Source organism: Ochotona curzoniae, unplaced genomic scaffold (genome assembly GCF_017591425.1).
Source record: "Ochotona curzoniae isolate NIBS_2020 unplaced genomic scaffold, NIBS_Ocur_1.0 scaffold_1037, whole genome shotgun sequence".
Classification (NCBI taxonomy): Eukaryota; Metazoa; Chordata; class Mammalia; order Lagomorpha; family Ochotonidae; genus Ochotona; species Ochotona curzoniae.
This window is the reverse complement of record NW_024467083.1, coordinates 5994502-6017968: the sequence shown is the minus strand read 5'-3', so window position 1 is coordinate 6017968 and position 23467 is coordinate 5994502. Positions and strand designations below refer to the sequence as shown.

Genomic DNA, 23467 nt, shown 5'->3' with positions numbered 1-23467 from the left:
GGAAGTTTCCCAAGTCCGCCAAAGTGGAGTGGTTCAGAGAAGGCACGAGTTCAGTCCTCCCAGAACAGCTGCCTCTAACTTTTGACACTTGAGACTTTACCCCCTCCCCCGGCCTCTCCAGGGTTTGTGTTCCCCATGGGGACAACAAAGCCATGGCCATCCTCACCACAACCCTCACCCCCACCTAACTGGGATACTACTGAGTATTAATAAGCATTGTTTTCCCCACCAATTACTTTGCATAGGGCTCCTGGTGGGTTGTTTGAGGTTATAGAGAAAGTAAAAAGAAGGCCCTGTAGGGGAAGCAGCCTATCTGCTAAGGCCAAGTTCAGGGAAGACCAAGGGCTCCTCATGCACCTCGCAGGCCAGAAGGCTCCCACGTTTCTCCAAGCAGCAAAGCGCCACCCGTGGAGAGGAGAATGAGCCTCAGTTTTCCACAGGGAAAGGCAGCCTCAGGGTCATCTGGAGCCGCCAGCCACATGATCCCAGCCCAGGAGGCTCTTGGCTCCTCGCAGAGCCCCAGGAAGGAACAGCAGTGTCCACCCTGCACTGGAATGTGCTCGGGCGCCTTGCCCTGCAACTGGAATGTGGGGCTGCTGCCATTGCATTTGGTTCTGTTTCCCTCTAGTGGTTGACCAACAGGGGATTTCGGCTTCTAAAATACAGCTAGCAGGGAGAGCAGGGTGTGGCAGCTGCAGAGCCAGCGGATTTCTCTGCGTGGTAACCACGCTGGGTAGAGCCCCAGACTGTACATAGGGCTCCTCAGTGCAAATCCACGACCTCATCAACTGCTGGAATATAGCTTGCCCTGGAAGCACCAAGGTTTTTGTTCATTTGTTTTATTGGAAAGGTAGATTTACAGAGAGAAGGAGAGACAGAGGACCATCTTCCATCTACTGGTTCACTCTCCAAGTGGCCACAATGGTCAAAGCTGAGCTGATCCAAAACCAGGAGTCAGGAGCTTCTTCTGGATCTCTCACGTGGGCTTTGGGACATCCTCAACTGCTTTCCCAGAGCACAAGCAGGGAGCTGGATGGAAAGTGGAGCAGCCAGGACATGAATTTCACACCCACATGGGAAGGATTTAGCCACTAAGACATTGCGCGCCGGAGCTTGAAGCACAAAACTAACTGGGTCTGGCGATAAAGTGTGACCTTTATGTTGGTGCTGTCCTAAGTGCCCCACCCCTTCTAGCTTGTTTATTTTATATTTTACAAAAGAAACCCAGTGCCTCAATTGGATGCTCTGTGCTTTGAATCTAATGATGCACGTGGGGTGGTAACTGCCCTGCCTGTGTTCCAGCAGCCAGTCAATAAATGCCCAGTGAATGCCCAGAGGTGCTTCTCAATATGGCTTTGTCGTGGCGGCGTTGGGCTCTTCAACACCCATCAACTGCTTGCCTAGCAGACATGGCACTGGGCTAGATTCTGTGATGACTGCATTGGGAGCCATTTGTGCTGCAGCTCAGGACTTGCCTTGGACCACTGGGAGTTAAGTAGAAGCAGGGAGGAATAGTAGATGTGATCTCCTGCTTTGGGGCCTGGATGGATACATAGTGGCCAAGCCCTGAGTGGGGAAACTTGGGGAAGGGTTACAGCCTGCAGTTGATTCAGAGCCGTCATCAGTGGTCCCTGTGGGTGTCTTCTCTGACCTTGATGCAGTCCTCAAGACTATCTCTTCTGCCACCACTCTTGGGTTTGGCAGGTCCATCCTGACGGGTCTGTTGCCACCAACATCGGGGACGGTGCTCGTTGGGGGGAAGGACATTGAAACCAGCCTGGATGCCATCCGGCAGAGCCTCGGGATGTGTCCACAGCACAACATCCTCTTCCATCAGTGAGTCAAACAGGAACTCAGGTGCCCATTTTGCTCAACCCCTGCCCCCAACGCAGCCTCCTCCACAGCTCGGCTAGAGACGTCAGCTCTGGGCCCAGGTGTAGACACTCCTGTGTGGGTTGCCCCATAGTCCAGGTCAAGGTCCTTTGTCCTGCTGGCAATGAGAACTGTCCTTCAGAATGTGGCACCTCTGGTGCCCAGAACAGAGGTCCCCTCCTTCCAAGGAGGTGCCACCTTCTCCCTGACACAGCAGCCATTGCCAGGTCCCTGGGCTCAGCCTGAAACACCCCCAATCAGGCATCAGAGAGGGAAGTCGTTTGCTTTCTCCCTTGGATGTCACAGTACTGAAGACTTGCTTTTCCAGAAGCTTCTCAGTGCTTTTTTCTCACTAAAATCTCTGATTGCTTCTTCAAAAAAAAAAATCTATGTGTGGTCACTGTGATAAAGAGACGGGGAGGGAGGGAAGAAGTCAACAGAAGGAATAAAAGCCACCTATGATTTCACCACTCAGAGAGAAACAATATGAACCTCTAGTCTAATTTTTAGAACTCTCTCGAAAGTGTATAGACATGCGTATTTTTATTATCAAGGAGAATAAACCTTTGCCTATAAATTTGTCACCCAGTATTTTTTAATGTTATTGCTTTCTTTTTAACCGAGGCCGCCATGTCATTACACATTGTTCCATAAACTGTTGACTGTTTCCAGGTGCTGCTATTGTGTGAATGAACTGCATAGCTGTCCTGTTAGCTAGTGAGTCATGTCCATTGTCAAACACACCATGCTGGTATACTGGTGGCTACAAAGCCAGCTCTCCTCTCCACTCTGTGTGATGGGTCGCTGGAGGTGGCATCGCTGAGTGCTTGCTCTCCCTGGTCCCCTCCAACCTCCACAGCCTCACAGTGGCAGAGCACATCCTGTTCTATGCACAACTGAAGGGGAGGTCCTGGGAGGAGGCCCAGCTGGAGATGGAAGCCATGCTAGAGGACACAGGCCTCCACCACAAGAGGAACGAGGAAGCCCAAGATCTCTCAGGTGCCTGGGGCTGGGCCAAGTCAGGGCTGCAGATGGCAAAGTGTTCCAGGCCCCAAGAGGCAGGAACACACAGAACATAGAGGGGCTCCTGCCATCTGGACTGCCCTAAGCGATTGTTCTGAAACTCACAGAGCAGCCCACCAATGGGCTCTGTCCCATACAGAGCTCTGTCTCCAGAGGCCTGGCCCTCGTTGGTGGGTTTGGTTCCAAAGGCCTTCGAATGGCCGGGTCCCTGAAAGCAAGTGCTACCCTGCTATGAGCAAGACCTGGTGACCACCGGGGCTCTGGACACTGGATCTGCAGTGAAGGAGGCAGTACAGCTGTTCCCAGTCTCCAGGCACTGCCCTGTTCTACTGCCAGCCCCAACTCTCTCTCCTCTGTCCGCCAAGGCCCTGTGACACCTCCTCCCACTCCCCCCGGGCTCCCTGTGCTTTCCAGGTGGCATGCAGAGGAAGCTGTCCGTCGCCATTGCCTTTGTGGGAGAGGCTAAGGTGGTTGTCCTGGACGAGCCCACCTCTGGGGTGGACCCCTACTCTAGACGCTCCATCTGGGATCTGCTCCTGAAATACCGCCCAGGTGACAGCCATGGCCCAGCACCCCATGCTCCTTCTGCAGGCTTCCCTGTGGGCACCATTCCCACCCCTGGCATCTGGCACAACACTCAGCTGGGGCTTCATTCGTGACTCTGCATTCAAGTTCAGGCCTCCTAGAATTTGCATACAAATATGAACAGGGAATCATTGAAGGTTCAACCCACCATCCAGAACATTCTATAAAGTTCTATCAACTTGTAGTGTGTGCCTCTGTTTGAAGCAATGGGTGCAGTACTAGGAGAAATTTCCTTTTCAGCATGGAGCAGGAGGGGATTCAAGTCAGCTAAACCCATCCTGGAAAGTCATGGGATGGCTGCGGGACCACTGTCAGGTACTCGGCAATCAATGGTTTCGGTACTGCCTCTGAAGGAAGTATCTAAAAACGTACGGTGTCTCTATCATGGCACCTCTCAGACAGAGCCCTCTGACCTGGAGGGAATAGCACACTGCTCCGAGTGCTCAGCCCCATAGACGCTCCCCTCCCTCTACTGCTCAAGGTCCCCTGTGCCTTTCCCTGGTGGCTGTAATGCCAGTTCCTCCTTGCCAGTGTCCTCTCATGACATCTCCAGGTCATGTGAGCTTGTGTGTGCATGTGTGTGAGCATGTGTGTGTGTGTGCGTGCACGTATGTTCCTTCCAAAGACTGTCATTGCAGTGTTGGGTAAGCCAGAGAACATACAGCACATAGGGAATCCAGGAGCTGCTGAGTGAACCGCACAAGGGGCCCCATGTGGCGGCACACTAGAACCCGAGCCTGTGCTTGATGCAGGCCATGGCGCTCTGTGGTAGGCCCTGTGCTGTGAATTTGGTTCTTGTCATTATCTTAAATCCCCCAGGATGAGCCTGCAGAAGCAGCTCTTCCCTGCCCCTCCCCCCAGTCTCTATGATTGCACAGCCGAGCATCCTCCACCTAGCGCCCCTGGCCCAGGCCCGGCTGGTGATTCCCGATCTTTCCCCGCCTCTCCTCCAGGCAGGACCATCATCATGTCCACTCACCATATGGACGAGGCAGACCTTCTTGGGGACCGCATCGCCATCATCTCCCAAGGGAGGCTCTACTGCTCAGGCACGCCCCTCTTCCTCAAGAACTGCCTCGGCACGGGCTTCTACTTGACTTTGGTGCGCAGGATGAAGACCATGCAGAGCCAAGGCGGCTGCTGTGAGGTACCTGCCTGTCTGGATGGTGAGGGGGAGGAGCATGGAGCCTGCCATAGTGAGGCTGACCTTGTCATCAGACCTGGCTTGCTTCTGACACCACCTGCTGGCACTTTGTTACAGAGTTACTGATTTTTATTGGAAAGGCCGATTTACAGAGAGGAGAGGCAGGGAGAAAGATCTTCTATCTCCTAGTTCACTCCCCAAATGGCTGCAATGGCCAGAACTGAGCTGATCTGAAGCCAGGAGCTTCTTCCAGGTCTCCCACGTGGGTGCAGGGACCCAAGGGCTTGGGCTTTTCTCGGCTGCTTTCCCAGGCCACAGGCAGGGAACCAGATGGGGAATGGAACAGCTGGGACACGAACTAGCACCCCTTTGGTATGTCAGTGTTTGCAGGTAGAGGGTTTGCCAATTGAGCCATCATGTGCAGGCATTCCCAACCATGCCACAGAGAGGTTTCATCCCAGCTGACACCACTCATAGTCAACTACTAACATATGTCAGTATCCCAAGTCACATGAGTGGTTATGGACAGCATAGGAAAGCGGCTCATTTTGCGAGGGTAGACTGCTTGGGGTGCACTAAGGCGTCCCCCATTCCATTGCCATCATCCATGCTCAGCTTGCAACACTGCTGCAGCGTTCACGCTTCTAGCTGGGAAGTGTCGAGCATTACCCTCGTACTTCCTGACCGGTGAGATGTTCCACAGCGTGTGTGCACGCACAGGAAGGGGGCGGTACCATGCCTGCTCGCACAGGGCAGCCCGCAGCTGTCTCACGGTCATCAACAAGTCCAAGGAATCTTGGAAGTTGTGTCCCCTCACTGTGTCTGACTCCTACATCCCTCCAGGATGGAATCAAGCCGTTACATCCTCAAAGGCTCAGAGGAGTCAGTGGATGAAACAGGGGTGAAACATGCGGGGACCGCACTGGGCAGTGAGAAACCAAGTGGGTGGTGACAGCCGAGGCATAGGGGAATTGAGATGATTGAAGTCACTTAGAGCTTATCAACCATTCCTGTTCATCTGCCATAGGCCACCTGCCGCTGTGCATCCAGGGGCGTCTCCCGCAGGTGTTCGGCCCGCAACAACGAGATGGCCTTTGATCAAACACTGGATGGTGAGGGCCGGAACGCAGCATGCTGACTGTGTTTTCTGATGTGTCTGTCCTACCCTGTGGCGTCCCTAATAGGAGCAAAAAACACGCGCTGTGTACTCCTCAGGCTGTCAGTCACACTGCTGCCCATCTTCGAACTTTTTTCTCTTCTTCCTTCCTCCAGTTCCAATTGGATTTTGAAAGGCCTGCACGGTGCTTCTTTTAAGTAAGGGACCTCTCAGGTCACTCTATGCTTTAATCACATTAACCCTCATTCCGGGAGTCCTCCTTAGAGTCATTTCTAAATGTACGCCACAGCGCCTCCTGGCGGAGCCATGGCAAAATTCATGGGAATTTAGCATGCGTCTCGGTAATATCACACACTCCTCACTCTCCCTCCGGCTCCATTTTCCAGTGGTCCTCCCTGGAGGAAAGGTGCTCCCATCACCCGTTACTGCCCACCTCGGCACACGCCTATTGGGTATTTTAGTAAATAGAATGGGGCTCACACTGTAATTCAACAAAGAAGCAAAACTAAGCTTGTGTGCAGACCCCAGTCAACACAGATGCCAGCACTTCAAAACTAACATAAAAATTTCTCCAACAGTTTTGAATTCCACTCATAGCTTTTTTCATAATATACATTTCTCTTATCTTTTTGAAGACTTTGTGTGCGCATGAATTTTAAACAATTTTTGCACCAAAATAGACTTGTCTTTTAATTCCCCTTTCCAAGAACTTTTCAGAAGTACCATCATCTTCTTCTTATCAAAGAAACAAGTTTCCACCCAGCATAGATCATTCCTAAATCTGAAGAATTTGCTAGTTGAAATTGGGTGAAATGAGGGTGCTGGACTGTGTTTAAAATCCAAGGGCAGCAGTTGCATTTGTCCCCCTCTCTCACAGAAGATGTGGTGAACAAGAGAAAAAAGCATCTTTTCAGAATATTTCAGTGTCCTTTGCCTCTTTTGCTCTTCTGCTTTTCTCCCACAGAAATCATGATTAAGAAACCTCTGTTTTTTTCTTTTTTTTAAAATTTTTACTACTGTGTTTCACCACTATGGTCCATCGAAATCAAGCTGGGTAAAGCCTGTTGTGGTGTCTTTTAGATGTTACTTCATTTCTTTAAGGAGAGTTTTGTTGTGTAGGATAAGTACGCTGAGGCTGGGAGGCAGTGTGGTTCAGTGGTTATAGCCCAAGCAAGCGAGGGAATTCATTGTGGTCCCAAGTCCACTCTGGGGAAGGCTTGTGGTTGATATGCGCCACCGACCACACACACACACGCATACACGCATACACACTTGCTTGCTCAGCCACTGGAAGCCCTCCTGACCTCCAGGGCTCCTTCTGGAAAGGCCGACCCATGTCTAAGACACAATTCCTGGGAAGCCAGCAGCTGTGGGTTTGTTTCCTTCCTCGGAGAACAATGAACATGACCCCTGGAGGGCTGTTAGGGCAGATCCCGCTTCCTCATGGCGAGAACTTTCCACCCTCCAAATGAAGTCATCTCAGAACCAGACAATCAACTCTGATATACAGGTTTGACACAAGACACAGGTCCCAGCCTGGCTGAGCAGAGGCGCTGTGAGGGACAGCCATGGAATCCCTTCTCACGGATCATTTTTCAAAACCAAAACCCAAAAATAGTCCAGTGGGTCATTCTGATTCTGTCCAAGACAACTGCTTTTGAAAGACTTGTGTTTTTTTTTAAGATTTATTTATTTATTTTTATTGGAAAGGCAGATCAGATTTACGGGTAGAAGGAAAGACAGAGAGAAACATCTTTAACCCACTGATTCACTCCCCAAATGGCTGCAATGGCTGGAGCTGAGCTGAGCTGAGTCAGTTGAACAGATCCAAAGCCAGGAGCTTCTTCTGGGTCTCCCACGTGGGTGAAGGGTCTCAAGAACTTGGGCCATCCTCTATTGCTTTCCCAGGCCACAAGCAGGAAGCTGGATGAGAAATTGAGCAGCCAGGACATGAACCGGCGCCCATAAGGAATCCCAGCACTGTAAGGCAAAGGTTTAGCCACTGAGCCATCGTGCCTGCACCCCTTGAACTTTGTCTTGAGTTTCCAGCACTCTTTTCCTCTAACATGTTGCTCATAATAACGTACAAGGGAAATGTCTCCTCGAGTGCAGGAATCAATGTTTTGCAAATACTCTATGCTGTGTCCAATTCCATTCCGGCTGTATGAGCACATTAGGTAAAAGCCTAGTGCCTGACATTGGCCCACCAGCCACATGCCACACTGCCTGCCCTCCTCCGGCCATGCTCCATGGCATCTCCACTCCCTTCTGCAGTTCCTGGGAGCTGTTTGGTTTAAGGACACAGGTGCCATCCTGAGGTGTTAGACCAGGCACAGGTGTGTGTCACTCAGCTTGGCCACCCATGACAGGCACGGGTTCCTAGGCCAGTTCCCAAAAGCTGGAACGAGACCAGGGAAATGAAAACAGCTTTGCAGGAGACTAATCAAGAGCAGTGCTGGTTATGAAGCCTCTATCAAAAAAAAAAAAATTCTTACTACTCTGATTCACTACTATGACTAAGACACAATTCCTGGGAAGCCAGCATTGTGAAGTGCTGAATGTATAGTAACTCATTCAGTCTCTGAACAACAATCAAGTGGGACTTATTACTTTTCCCTTGGCACAGATGAGGAAACTTGGCTATTTCCTGGCCAGTGTAACATAGACTGAGGGGGCAGAACCTGTGACTGAATAAAAAAGGAATCTGGCATGTCACATGGCCTCCCCAAGACAGCAGAGCATGGTGGGACAGGTGGTGGCAGTGGGGCTCCTTCTCCTTCCTCCTTCAGGAGCCAGTGCAGGGCCAGCTAAGCCAAAACTGCACAGGTCAATCCTGTGCAAAAGAGTCACTGCTGAATCATAAATGGAGAGGTGGCGGAGGCTGGCCCACCAGAGCCATGGCCCCATCTTCCAGCTTGTGGAAGACAGTTGGTGTTGATCTTCTTTCTTGCCCTAGGGGATGTGGATGAGCTGGTGGACGTGGTTTGCCACCACGTTCCAGAGGCCAAGCTGGTGGAATGCATCGGTCAAGAGCTGATCTTCCTGCTTCCAAATAAGAATTTCAAGCAGAGAGCATATGCCAGCCTCTTCCGAGAACTGGAGGAGACGCTGGCTGACCTGGGGCTCAGCAGCTTTGGAATTTCTGACACTCCCCTGGAAGAGGTAAGGCAGTGGGCTGGCTTCTCTCAGGTGCTGGAGAGGCAGTCGGCACGATGCCATGACTCACCACCCACGTGCAGAAACTGCTCCGTTCGGAGGCTCACTGCCTCCTGCCTGTATCCCTGTGTATGCAGGCTTGACGTGGCTGTGGTCCCTGCATGCATACTTTTTGTCTTTGTAGAAGCCTATGTTCTTAGAGAGTCATCAGGCATTTTTATTTTCTCATTAGGAAACAGTCCCCATTGAGATGAAACTGGGTTAGATTTTTCTGCGAATAGGAATGCCCAGCTCAAATTCTCTGTTTTTTATTTTTTGACAGATTTTTCTGAAGGTCACAGAGGATGCTGATTCGGGCCTGTTTACTGGTATGGTACTTATAGGGGATAAGGGAAGGGGACCCTTACTTCACCCCCAAGCTCAAACCTCAGAGCAGGGAAAAGTTCTGCCAGAGCGGCTGATCTGCAAAGACGTGTGTCTTATTGACACAGGAGTGGCAAACTGGGTTACATCCAGATAGAAATATCCTGAAAGAATTAGGGTTCCTGCAGTGGTCATGTTGCCAGCCTGTCCTGGCGACTGCTCATCCTACATGCCTGGTCTTTTGTTCCTGCCATGTCGTCCTCCTCTTGTCCTCCTGTCCTCCCCACCTGACCACTCATTCATTCCTGTCTGCAGCAGTGACAACTGGCAATGCCCTTAAAGATAATGGTGACAATAAATATGACCCAGACGTTCAGCTAGAGTCTCCTGGCCCCTTTGAAATCAAGAGCAAATCTTGATGAACCCTCATCAAGTGGCCTGTGACCCTGGTGATGGTGGAGACCAAAATTCCTGTAGTTCCTTGAGGGTGACTGTGTCAGTCTCTGCACCCATGTCTCTACCCATTCCCTGAGGTAGGTCACCCGCTGATCCCAAAGAGGTGACCATCCTGGAGCAGAGTGGGTGGGGCCAGGAGCAACCCTCCTCTGGAGAATGGATGAGCAGCTCACACAGGGTCCGGGTTGAATTTCAAGCTTTGCAAACATGGGAAATGAATACTCATAGCTCCTTCAAAGCCAAAGATGTACATTAGCCAAGACCAAAATGAAAGCAGGCTAATCAATCACCAAAGCTAGGCTGGAGTCAAGAGGATTTTTTCTACACATAGAGTACTCGTTAACAATGAGGTTGGCTTGAGAGAGCAAGCTGACCTTGGAATGCTGTTAGGTCAGTGTGGGCAGGGAACAGGATGCTCCAATGGGACGGTCATGGGCAGAGGCCAAGACCAAGTGACACAGACTAGACCTCAAACCCAAGCCCCAAAATTTGCTAACTGAGTGACTGTAAGTAGTTAGTCTCTTTGTGCTTTTCAGAGCTACTGAGAGAATTAAATGAGTTCTTGAATGGCAGGTCTGAACGATCCTCCATATTTACAAATCGTCTCTTTCCTCAAAGTTGTACTGCCCTTTATGTAGCCCTTGACATCTGTTGTCTTGTTTGATCTTCACTGTAACCACACGAGACGAACAATGCAGGGGATCTACCCCACTTGGGGAGAATGAGCTCCCAGAGGTTGGAGAACTTGCCTAACACCACACAGGATTCTGGGTCTTTCTCTTTGGCCCTAGCCCTGCAGTCCAGGACCCTCAATCCCACGCTCCTCCTAATTCTCATTCTATACCTGGCTGAATGTATATGGGATTGGCTCAGTTCTAGAAGATGACCTTTTCTGATAATGTCCCCAATGTTTGGAGGAACCTGCAGCCAGTCAATGGGTCATATCTTGACCTGGAATCACACTTTACGAGAAAAGTCAATGTCATTTCTGCCAGTGACTCCTGGGGAGCAGCAGAAAGTAAAGGACAACCCATTGCTACTCAACAGGCCCAGAGTCACCATGTGATGGAGGAAAGGCCTACGGGGAACTGCAGAAGGAGGGCCAGCCACAGCAGATATCAACTTTGAGCCCAGTTCAGGAAAAGTATCTGGAGGACTGTGGCTGTAACACCAGGTGGCCATGGAACCTGCACAGCTTTTTCATCCCGCAGAGCGCGGGGCTGGGGTTTGTGGCTAGGGCTGGGGTTGGAGCTGTCTCTACCCAGGCCCTCTGGCATGTCATAGCTACTTGTGATTGTTAACACATTGGCTGAGCTAACTCAACTACACTTACAGCTGTCCTGGTCCTGGAGCACTTGAGGAAGGTTAAGAAAGCAGATGCAAAGTGGAGCAAGCATTTGTCCTAGTGGTTAAGCCACCAATTGGGATGCCCCCCTCCCATAGCAAAGTGTCCAAGTTCAATTCCCCACTCCGACTCATGGCTCCAGCTTCCTATCAGTACAGACCTTGGTAGGCAGCAGTGGTGGGTCAAGTAGTTGGGTCCCTGCCGCCCATGTGGAATATATGGGTTGCATTCCTGTGTGCTGGCTTCAGCCTGGTGTAACCCCAGCCATTGCTGAAATGTGGGGAATGAACCAGCATATAGGAATCCCTTGTGATGCTCTAGGAGATGATGGGATGCCCATATGCCATATCAGAGTGCCTGGGATGAGCCCAGGCTCCACGCTCCGGTCCCACTCTCCATTCTAATATCCCAGTAATGGCTAACGTACACCCTGGGAGACAATAGGTAATGATTAGCTATAGGTAATAGGTAGCTGGATTCCTGCCCCTGCCCTGGAGAGCCAGCTCACAGCTTTAAGAGTGGCCCAAGGCTGGCTGTTGTGGGTATTTGGGGTATGATCCAGAAGATGGTTGTTTGTCTCTCTGTTTTTCCAATCAAATAAGCAAGTTTTTAAAATATTTATTCATTTTTATTCGAAAGGCAGATTTTGACAGAGAGAAAGATCTTCCATCTGCTGGTTCACTCCCCAAGTGGCCACAATGGCCGAAGCTGAGCCAATTCAAAGCCAGAAGCCAGGAGCTTCCTTCAGGTCTCACATGCAGGTGCAGAGTCCCCACCGCTTTCCCAAGCCTCAGGAAGGGAGCTGGATGGGGAAATGCAGCAGTTGGGACACAACCAGTGGTCTATGGGACTGTGGCACTGCAACATGGAGGATTAACCAATTGAGCCATCATGCCGTCCACTGCCTCAGCCCCCTTTAAATAAGTAATTTTTTAAAGTTTCCAGGATCACCCCCCACACATACACCCGCAGTCTTCCAGGCTCTCAGTCTGCATCCGCGTCAGAGGTTCTGCAAGGCAGCCTTGCTGTGTGAACTGTGGCAGTGAACTGTGGCTCCACCCCGCCGGTGGGCAGGGCGTTATGCAGGTCATTCCCATGTGTTGCCTCCCTGGGTCCTCCAGTCTTGGGAAACATCCTCATTTTCACTTCACATACAAGAAAACACAGCTTCAGAAAGGCAGGGCAAGCGGCTCAAAGTTACGCACTCGTAAGAATCTGTTCCAAATCCAGGTCTCCTGACTCCCAGGCCCTGTGTCTTGCCACGGCTTCTAAGTTTTCTCTAAGAGCTAGCAAAGAGTTCCCCCCACCGTCCCCCACCCCCGCTGATGTTGGAGTTTACTTTTTCCAAGAAAACCAATGAGTGAATAAGAAGGGTCTTTTATAAAGTTCATGGGAAAAAGAAATATTATGTGGGCCTGGCATGGTAGCCTAGTGGCTAAAATCCTCGCCTTGCATGTGCCGGGATCCCATGTGGGTGACGGTTCATGTCCCAGTGGCCCCACTTCCCGTCCAGCTCCCTGCTTGTGGCCTGCGAAAGCAGTTGAGGACAGCCCAAAGCTTTTGGACCCTACACCCGTATGGGAGACCCTGAAGAGCTTCTGGGCTGCTGGCTTTGGATTGGCTCAGCTCTGTCCGTTGGGTCACTTGGGGAGTGAATCAGAGGACAGAAAATCTTCCTCTCTGTCTCTCTTCCTCTCTGTTATCTGACTTTCCAATAGAATAAATAAATAAATAAATCTTTAAAAACAGCAAAAAATGCATATTACACTTTGAATTAATCCTTTAATTTCATTTTCATGAACTTTTTTGAAGACCTTTCATACATTTCTTCTTATTATTTTTTTAAATCAATTTTCAAAGGCTGAAATTTCCTCCCCTGCCCCTGTTCAGCTGCCCAGGGTGACACCTGCTGAGAGCACTGACTTCCTGCTGAGCGTGGTCACTGCCATGGGCGGATGCAGAAGATGCAGCAGGTGTGGAATGGGGATGGGGGAGAATATTTTCCACAGCATTCATTCCATCTCCCCCACCAGGTGACCCTCAGCATAAAAGGGTGCCCGGCAGCCTACGGCATCCCGGTTTGGGTTCCAGCGAGAAGGCGGCAGCAGAGGGAGAGGCTGCCCAGGCCACAGCCCCCTCCGAGGACCCACCCTCCCCAGATCCTGAGGGCGTCGGTGTCCCTCTCAACAGGGGCACGCGACTCATCGTGCAGCAGGTGCAGGCGCTGTTGATCAAGCGCTTCCACCATGCTGTCCGCAGCCACAAGGACTTTCTGGCTCAGGTAACTGCAGGGTTGGGGCTGCCTCCAGGGCCTGTGTGGAAGCCAACGGGCCCAACATGCCAGGAGCAGCTTCTTCAGCAGAGTTACTGTGGTCTGGATACCCTCTTGCCCCCCACCTGTATTTTGACTCAGAAACATAACCTTTCTTCACAAGTCCTGGACCACACTATACCAAGAAAATAGAACAGCTGTGGGAAGCTCATGTCGTTTTTATATTTGCAGTGAAGGTGAAGCCATGTTTTCATTCATTTTTACAGTGACTCTACCCATCCAAGTCATGGTTCCCCTTGTTTCTTGTTGTTTTTTAATTAGAAAAAGAAACTCTTTCAATAATGGAGAGCAGCATGATTTGCTCTTTGAAGTGCCCTTCAACCTGTATGCAGCTATTCCTGCTTCTGTCAGAACATCCTGTTTTTTTTTACACATTTTGCCTGGGTACAGCTGTTGGTAGTGTTTCCTCTAGAAGTCTGACCCTCTTCCAAGGCCTGATGATGAGGCAGCAGGATAAGTGTGTAAAAGAATGAACCTGCGTGTGCATGTGTGTTTGCATGAGGGCATGGATATGTGAGTATGTGCAGGCATGCATATGTAACTGGGAGAGTATAGGCAAGTGTTCTTTTCTTATGCATGTTTTCATGTGTGTGATTGTATATGTGAGTTTGCATGTGTAATAGTTGGTATGTATGAATATGCATTTCTATCTGCATTGTGTGTGTGCATTGAGTGTGCATGTGTCAGTGTGTGCATGCACAGTGTTCTTGCATACATGTATATCATGGGACTGTGTGCACACGTGAGTATGTACTTGTATGTTATGGGACTGGGCTGCACATGAGTGCATTTGTATGGGGCTAATGTGTGAGTGTGCATACATGTTTATGCATGTGTGCATCTGGTGGGGCTTGCCTCTGTATGCATGCGCAAGCGATCTCACATGCTACAGTCCCCGTTTTGATCTTCTTTCCTGACAGATTGTTCTCCCAGCCACATTCGTGTGTCTGGCCCTGATGCTGTCCATCATTGTGCCTCCTTTTGGTGAATACCCCGCCTTGACCCTTCACCCCTGGATGTACGGGCAGCAGTACACCTTCTTCAGGTGCACAAACTCATCCCCAGAGCTCACGGTCCCCCTTAGTGCTGCGCCTCTAGGGAGAGCTAAAGCAGCTGCCACTACTGAGCTAGGGGAGCCATTGTGGACCACCAGGAAGCTTGGGAAAGGGAGCAAGGACAGAGGGTGCACTGTAGGGCCTCACAGGTACACCCTGCAGCCTGCTCCCATGCCCAGCAGACCTGTAGCTGGACCAGGGCCACCCGCCATGCCTCCTGTACCTGCTCGGCACAGGGTAGCCATCACTCACTGGCTGCTCTCCCTCCAACTAGACCTCTCTCCCTCTGTCTAGCATGGACGAGCCAGGCAGCCAGCCCCTCACCACCCTGATGGACATCCTCCTGAACAAGCCAGGCTTTGGCACCCGCTGTCTGAAGGAAGAGGGGACCCTGTAAGTGGCTGCACGCCCCTATCCTACTACCCATGGTTCCCCTAGGAGACCTGATGCTGGAAGGGCAGGATGGCGCCTCCCACCTCAATACTGCCTTCCTGACCCTAACCTCCATAGTTATGGGCAAGGACGGCTCACCCTGCCAAGGTCGCCCCTGCACTCCTAGAAAGCTCTGCATTTCTCAATATAGAAATACTGTGTTGTGCTCACGTATGTGTACCCCATACACACACTGAACCAGGGCCTCTGAGGGGAGGCGGGGGGCATGCTGATTTCTGATTGGCAGTCAGATGGCATCACTGGACCTCGCAGAGGAAGATGAGAAAGCCTGCAGAGGGAGGGCCCAGGAAGGCCAGGTATAGGCGCTCCTCTTAGGGACTGTTCCCTTCTTTGGAACTGACCATGGAACATTCTCTTTCCTTCCCTGAGGGACTATTCCTGTGGCAACTCAACCCCCTGGAAGACTCCTGCTGTGTCCCCGAACATCACCCATATCCTCCAGAAGCACACTTGGACTCCAGACAATCCCTCACCTTCGTGCAGGTGCAGCACCAGGGAGAAGCTCACCATGCTGCCCGAGTGCCCAGAGGGTGCTGGGGGTCTGCCGCCCCCACAGGTACCTCCAGCCCCAAGGAAGCAGGGGGCAGGTCACGATGGGCTCATGGGCTCATGGGTGGCACAGGGCTTCTCCACCTGGAGGAAGTCACTGACCAAAATCCTTTTCCCCAAACACTTCCTACCCACCCCCGTGAGAAAAGTTTATGGAGATTTGGATAGTGCACAAGTCATGCATGCTCACAATAGAAAAATTGTGTCAGGAGGTTCCAGTTGCACGTAACCATCAGTAGTAGTGGGTTGCTATCCACCCAAATGTGCCCTGACACCTGTTCTTTTCCCTCAGCCCACATCATGGTTGTGCACTCACACTGATAGATACAATCTACATCATTCCTAGCACACCTGCACACTATTTCATTATTTGGACTTACTTCCCTTTGCTAGACCTTCAGACTTTCGATTTTTCTACATTATAGCCAATGCTGGGTTGTACCTTAAAGCATATTTACACACATACACACACACTCACATCTCAACATTCTCAAGCCGAGTGCTGGGTATCTAACACAGATTCACAGGTGTATATATGCGTTGCCACACATGGCCAGGAACTGGCCTTGTAGGTATCTGAGTGAGCATCATGGCTCCAAGGAGCCCCCTCTCCTGGGAGCCCTGGGCTCTAGAATGGATCGCAGGGAGCTGCTCCTGGCTCCTGGGGACTTTGGAGACAGTGGAAGAGGCCAGAGAAGTCTCACCTTGTCTGGCTGATAAGGGCCTCACAGCTGATCTGCCCAGAGCATGGCATTAGACAGCCCTCTCATGATTTGACAGTGTATAAACAGCTCCCAGAGAGGCAGTGGGGCACAGGCATTGGAGCCAGGAAGTGTGGCTTGGCTGTGTGGCCTCTCTCAGCCTTCGTTTCCTCATCTGGCCCGAAGGGATAATCCTGCCTAATTCAGAGCATGAGGCTTCAAGGAAACAACAACAGCAAAGAGAGACCAAGACTCAACTCCATGAATGCTAACTCCAAGCTAACAGGGGCTCAACCAGCCAGTGCTTTGCTCCTTGCTGCTCCTCCTTGCTAAACAGGTCTCAGCTGCCTCAGCTAAGATAGCAGAATCTACTTGCTAGGCAGCAGAATGGAAGAAAAGGAAGAGAGGGCAAAGTGTGCTAATATGTGCTGGAAAGATGTCTACAAGCCACTTCCAAGCACTTGGGCTTCAATGCACATGTTCATGGGCAGAGCTTAGCATCAAGGCCAACTGAGAGGGCTGCTCTTTGTTCTGGATGGCCCTGTACCCAACCAAAAGGGTTATTGGCATGGCAACCAGGAAGCACCAAGAAGGAGGGCAACTGAATTGGCCCAGCAGTTATCACAGTGGGTGCTCCTAGATGTTTCTCTGTTCATGAGCATACAGTCTTTTATTGTTGTTATTATTATAAAGCATTTGCTTGTCTCTTCCTCAAGCTACACGGTCCTCTCTTTCTTTGGGTCACATCTCAGCCACTAAGCTTCAAGAGCAAGGAGGGAGGTCCCAGGTGGACTCCCAGAACTCATCTGAGCTCTCTGTACTCCAGAAGGGAGCTTGGCTTTCTGTTCAGTTGGCAGTCAAGTGCTGAGGGTCCGCATAGCTGCAAATCCCCTCAAATTCCCCTAGCGTTAAGACATCCAAGCCTGTGACACTGCACAATGACACCTTGGCTGGGAGACAGAGAGAAGGCCAAGCTTAACTATCCAGTGATTCATTTCCTAAATGCATCCCAACTTCTATGCAGACTGTCTCATGTAGAAACTTACTTCAGCAGGGTTTGTCCTTGGTACCTTGGGAAAAATTGAATGGGCTACTACAGCCCTAGAGAAAGGTAGACCAGTTCCTCTTAATTATTCACTTACTTTTACCAATTCCTGCATCCTTTCATGTATCTGTTTGCAGCAAAATTGAATGCCACACAATTGCACAGGAAATGCATCTTTCTCCCTTATACACACACACACACACACACACACACACACACACACACACACCATCCTCATTTTAGCCCTCCCTTCTGTTTAGCCCACCAGAAGTCCAGAGGCATGGTCCTGGCCCAGGGGTACTCAGTCCTTGTCCTGGTCTGGAAAGTGAGTGGGTGGAGGTGGCATTCTCTAGCATCCCTATTGCTCTCATGCCCTCAGAATGATGGGGGGGGGGGGTCCTGAGGAGGAAGTACTCTGCCCTGACCTGTAGAATATGTGCAGAATCATATTTGCTAGAATTTATGAAAAAATCAATTTCTCATAAGTTGTTCAAGCTTGGGTTTTAGTAGTCCTCCTAAGGTGCTGTCTGTGGGGAGAGAAGGCGATGGTAGAGTTACAAGAGCAAGGGCTGTGGAGGAAGACAGCTACAGGGCTAGGCCCTAGGTCAGCCACATACCCAGTCCATGACCAGTGCAAGTCAGCTACCCTTCCTGAACCTCAGCATCACTGCATGGACAGTCAGGCCAAATGTCTCTCTCACCCGGGTATGGAAACTATCAGTGCTCATGTTCTGTATGTAGAGTATTGTACCCACCACCTGGTACCCTGCAACATGCAGCAGGTGCTAGTTCTCCCACTAGTGTGCGAGAGGGAGACACAGGAAAAGAAGGGAGTTGAGAAGGCAAGGTCAAATGGGAAAAGGGAGGAAGAGCATCTGCAGAAATGAGGAGTGTGCCATGGGATGACAGTGGTTTAATGCCTCCAGAAAGTCCCCTCAGCCACCTGTGGGTGACACCTGGGACAGTGAATGCGTGTGTCCAAGTTCATGACTGACCTACAAAATTGGCTAATACGAGAAACTGCACACGATCTTTCCAAAACTAATAGTAATACTCCCACCTGGTGGCCAAACTTGTATGCTCTTGATTTTCCAGATCTTTAGAAAGTGAATCAGAAGGCACTGTTCTAAGTCCTTTACTCCTGTCACAGACCTAGCATGCGTCATCTGGGTGGCAGGCACTGTGCTGGGTGCCAGAGACACAGCAGCCAACAACTCGGGGGAAGTCCCTGCTTGCATAGAAAAAAAAGGTTTTTTTAGATTAATTTATTTGAAGGAGTTACACAGAGAGAGGAAGAGACAGAAATAGATCATCCAGAGATCGTCCATCCTCTTGTTCACTCTCCAGATGGCCACATGACTGGGACTGAACCAGGCTAAAGCCAGGAGCCAGCAGCTTCTTCTGAGTCTCTCATATGGGTGCAGGGCCCAAACACTTGGCCCATCTTCTGCTGTTTTTCCAGGCCATTAGCAGGGAGCTAGTTTGGAAATGGAGCAGCTGGAATTTGAACTGGTGCTTATATAGGATGCTGGCATCACAGGTGATGGCTTTACCTGCTATGCCACAGTGCTGGCCCCTTGTACATGTTACAAATTCTGTTTTACAGGGAGTAAGATAAAAATAAGCCATCAGTTCACCAGAAGGCAAATCCCAGGCAGGAAGAATGCTGTGATGATTGAAAACAGAAGATGCCTCTCTGAGGAATAAAATCTAGGTGAAGGGTTAGAAGATGAAATTCTACAGGGAGCAGAGTGAATGCCCAAGTTCAAAGCCAATCATGAGAGACAGGGAGAATATAAAGGGTGGGGGGAGAGTGACAGCAGCTGAGTCCAGAGAGGGAATCAGGGCTGGATCTTGTGGGGTCACCTCACTCTTGACCATGAGCTTAAATTTGACTCAGGGCTTTATTGGAGTGTAGTGAACAAGATACCTGTGGTGTTTTCATTTTCATATTTAAAACTCCACCTTGGGAGCCCGCCACAATAGCCTGGTGGCTAAAATCATCATCTTGCATGCACTGGGATCCCATATGGGTGCCAATTCATGTCCTACTCCCCACCTGTGGCCTGGGAAAGCAGTAGAGGGTGGTCCAAAGCCTTGGGACCCTGCACATGCGTGGGAGACATGGAAAAACCTGACTCCTGGCTTCAGATCAGCTCAGCTCTGGCTATTGTTGCCACTTTGGAGAGTGAACCAACAGACAGAAGCTCTTTCTGTCTCTCCTTCTCTCTATAAATCTGCCTTTCCAATAAAAACAAATAACTCTTTTTTAAAAAGAGGAAAACTCCACCTAGCTGTAGAGTGGAGAAAGGAATGTGGGGAGACCCAGGATGGAATTAGGGAGTCCAGTCTGGAAGTGGTGGTTTGGGCTGCAGTGGAGGCATAAGAGCTGGAGAGATGCTGGGAATGGGAGTTCATGTGAGGGATAAGCCATCCCAGCTTGTCGATGTGTTGGAGAAAAGGAGGGTGTGAAGGTGCCTCCTGTGTCACCAGGGCGATGAAAGTGGCCAGTCTGGTTTTTCCTCAGTAGCTGAGGACCAGAGATAGTTGTTGGAGCAGAATCAGCAGTTGCTTGCACTGTTGTGTAAGGCCTCACATTGTGAAGTCGCTCACACAGTGTCTCCTTGCCCCAGAGAACACAGCGCAGTGGAGAAGTCCTCCAGGACCTTAGCAACAGGAACATCTCCGACTACTTGGTGAAGACGTATCCTGCGCTCATAAGAAGCAGGTAAGCAAGGATCCCTTCTGCTTCTCACCCCAGCCTCCTGTACAAAGTACTGAGTATGAAGAGAATTTACCCACATCCCTGACCCACAATCAGGGCAGTGGGGCTTTTTCTAATTCAGGGTTTCAACCAATGGAAAAAGCAATTGAGGCATACACAAGTAAAATGCATGATAGAATTAATTTTGTAGGTTTTTTTTCTTTTCTTTTCTTTTCTTTTTTTTTTTTAACATTTCAGGAAAGTAATTGTGAAACTTAACCCACAAACTATTAAAAGTGATATCGAGGCGGGTCAGGGGAGGGCAGCATTGTGACATAGTGGGCTAAGCCACCTCCTAAGATATTGGCATCGCGTATGGATGCCAGTTTGTGTGCCGGCTGCTCCACTTCCCAGACAGCTCCCTGCTGATTGCCCAGTCCTGTCAGCCACAGGGAGACCTGGCTCCTGACTTCAGCCTGGCCCAGGCCTAGCCTTTGTGGCCATTTGGAGAGTGAGCCATCAGATGGAACTTCTCTCTCTCTCTCTCTCTCTCTGTTCTCAGAAACTCTGCCTCTCAAGCAAGTAAATAAATTTTTTTTAAAAATGAAAATATCAGAAAAGCATAGAATTTAACCAATAAATCAGTCTCATGTTTTAACCAGTTAAGAAGGAGAAACAAAATTTGGAGGGAGAAAGGGGAGGAAAAATAGGTAGGAAAGAGAGAGGTAAGGAGGGGAAGCAGGAAGTGAAGACAAATGCAAGAATTAGACAGAGGCAGGGCAGGAGGCAGCAGGCCGGACCCAGTGCCTGCAGTGGTCCCTCCCTGGCTGCAGAGCCCCATCTGCATTGCTGTGCAGGGTCTGCAGACCCTCCAATGCATGTCTGGTCCTCTTGGTGTTGCTGCCGTCTCATCAAGCCCCATCAGATGGAGAGGCCGCAACATCAGTCAGAGCAAGCAGCCTGATCAGAGGATGCTCTGGGCAGAGATTCAGCCCCAACTGCTCCATGACTTTCAAAACAAATGTCTTTTGTTTTGTTCATTTTAGTGGTGCTTCCAGATACTTCCCTTCCCAGAGCTCCAAGCCAGGGATGAGCAGACTCTATTTAGCAGAACACACTGCAGGTGGCACATGAGCTGCCAAGACCACTGCAGCAGATCAGCATTTAGCACTGGGAAGAACCATTAAGACCCCAAACAAAAGCAGAGCACATGGGTGTCCTCCACCCCTCAAACCTGGATCTAGGTATCAATGTGCAACATGGAACGTTTGGAGCTGTTGCCTGAAGGTTGACGACGATGACAGTTCAGAGGGTCTGGGGTTCATGTCTGCTTGTTTCCCCTCTTGTACTTGTAGGCCTGAAAGTCAAAGCCTTAAGTTCTAACTTCCCTGCCAGGCGTGCAGTTAACTGGCAAAATTTCATTGGTGCAAAGTGAGAGAGGGCAGGGCTGCAGCCTTCACTCCACCTCGGCATGGTCCTTGATATTTTTGTGAATCTGATTGACATGATGGCCGAATGTGTGACCTGACAACAGGGCACACTGCTGCAGGATGTGACTGGAAGAACCAATGGCAAAATCCTAGTTCTCTCTCTGCATGGGGACTCAGGCTGAGGCTTGGAGCTTAGGGGCTTCCACATGTAGCTCGAATATGGAAAACTGCGGAAATGCTCCCTCCACATTGAAACAAAGTCACCACTGTGGCTGAATACCTGTTACTCACTGCCCGGTTTTATTTTGGCTTTCAGCTTGAAGAGCAAATTCTGGGTCAACGAACAGAGGTAAGGAAGTATTTCTACAAGAAATTTAAAATCTCCAGTTGAGCTACTAAAAGTAATCCCACATTCAATAAAGCCACAGCTCAGAGCCATGTAGGTAAGAGAGCTGTTCTGTTTGGCCTCCGGCATGCAGAAGGCTAAGTGGGTGGGGACACTTGCTCAGCTGTGTCCTCAGAGAACCCAAGTGCAAGAAGGTGATCTGTAATGAGGACTTTGAAAGCATTGTTACCAAGTGAAAGCTAACCTCTGTAGCATCCAATGGTTTAGAATGTGCCAATGAGAGGGGCATGCAACTCACCCCGGACATTCTGTACACATTTTCTACACATATCTAATGGTGTAGGGGATCTGGCCTGGCCCCAACTCACAATGTTCCTGAAGCACCCCAGAGGCTCAGGTGGTCCCAGCAGTTTGGAGAATCTTCCAGGGGTGTCCCATGAGAGAGCTACCTTAAGCACTGGGCCTGCAGAATGGATACATGATTGATGTTGACTTGTTTTCCTGGGAAGATTCCGGGCAATAAAAGTGAAATGCAGAATCACTCCCCATAGGATTCTCCTGAAACACAAAGTGGGAGCCAGGGGGCAGTTTGAGGTCCTGAGAAAGAAAAATTTGTGGTGCTTAACTAACAAAATCATCACACTCCATGGTGGAGTGGGGCTTTTGTCCTGCCCTTGAAACATTTTAAGCCAGAGAGTGAATAACCTGCTGCCAGTGGGCATGTTCAGCCTGTGGCTCTGGACTTCCAGAGCGGAACAGAAGATGTGTCACTGAAGAAGCCAGAGCAAGGGCTCAGCACATTAGCCTAGTAGCTAAAGCCTCACTTTCTGTGCACGGGAGTACTATGTGAGCACCAGTTCGTGTCCTGGATGCTCCACTTTCCATCCAGCTCCCTGCCTGTGGCCTGGGAAAGAGTAGAGGATGGCTTGCACCTGCATAGGAGACCCAGAAGAAGCTCCTGGCTCCTGGCTTTGGATTGGCTCAGCTCCTGCCATTGTGGCCACTTGAGGAGTAAACCAGTGGACAGAAGATCTTTATCTCCCCTTCTCTCTGTAAAATCGGCCTTTCCAATCAAATAAATAAATATTAAAAAAAAAAAAAAAGCCAAGCAGAAGACTCAGCAGCAATGGTGAGGTCAGAGAGGTCCCAAGCAGGATGGGAAGGGCAGGACATGGCTCTGCATAAGCCAAGTTGTTGTGTCTGATGCTGCCAAAGTGGCACCTGCACAAGGCAGAGGTAGCAGTGAAGCAGTATCGTTGGTGGGCACCAAAAGCAGGTCAGCCGGGAGGCAGGCACTGGAGTTGGCCACAGGCTCAGGGTAAAAAGGGGAAGGACTTCCCCAGGGAAGCTGGCAGCCTTCAGGGCACAGGTGCCCCCAAGGCACCTCAGGGTCTGATCCTGCAAATGATTCAACATGCGCTTCCAGGGACACCCTGGAGAGGGAAGGACTGAGAGAGGGGCTGAGACCTTATTGAGGAGGGAAGCTGTGCCTCCACCAGGATAGAGGGGAAGGCTCTGAGTTGGTTTTGGGAAGTAGAACAGGGCAACTTGCTCACTCAGAAGGTTAGCTCCTCTACTAAAATGGAGGCTTGCTGACAGGTGTGGCGTTCCTGGCTCCCAGCTGAGGATTTCTTGTTGCCTTGCCAGGTATGGAGGGATCTCCATCGGAGGAAAGCTCCCGGCAGTCCCTGTCACCGGGACAACACTTGTTGCTTTCTTAAGCGACCTTGGCCATTTAATGAATGTGAGCGGGGTACGTATGGACTGAAGAGCCAGGCATCATTGGGAATT

General features: G+C 50.4%; 1 protein-coding gene across 1 annotated transcript in view; it reads left to right on the top strand.

The window, feature by feature from the left end:
• ABCA4 (ATP binding cassette subfamily A member 4) overlaps positions 1-23467 on the top strand; it is a 119896-nt gene that overhangs the window by 75282 nt on the left and 21147 nt on the right. The window contains exons 20-33 of the mRNA XM_040999012.1: positions 1705-1836; positions 2732-2871; positions 3310-3447; positions 4434-4627; positions 5652-5736; positions 8698-8903; positions 9220-9265; positions 13095-13342; positions 14314-14438; positions 14743-14841; positions 15271-15457; positions 19830-19924; positions 21647-21679; positions 23324-23429. Coding sequence (XP_040854946.1) covers positions 1705-1836; positions 2732-2871; positions 3310-3447; positions 4434-4627; positions 5652-5736; positions 8698-8903; positions 9220-9265; positions 13095-13342; positions 14314-14438; positions 14743-14841; positions 15271-15457; positions 19830-19924; positions 21647-21679; positions 23324-23429 — 1834 coding nt within the window. The remainder of the gene's footprint in view (positions 1-1704; positions 1837-2731; positions 2872-3309; positions 3448-4433; positions 4628-5651; positions 5737-8697; positions 8904-9219; positions 9266-13094; positions 13343-14313; positions 14439-14742; positions 14842-15270; positions 15458-19829; positions 19925-21646; positions 21680-23323; positions 23430-23467) is intronic.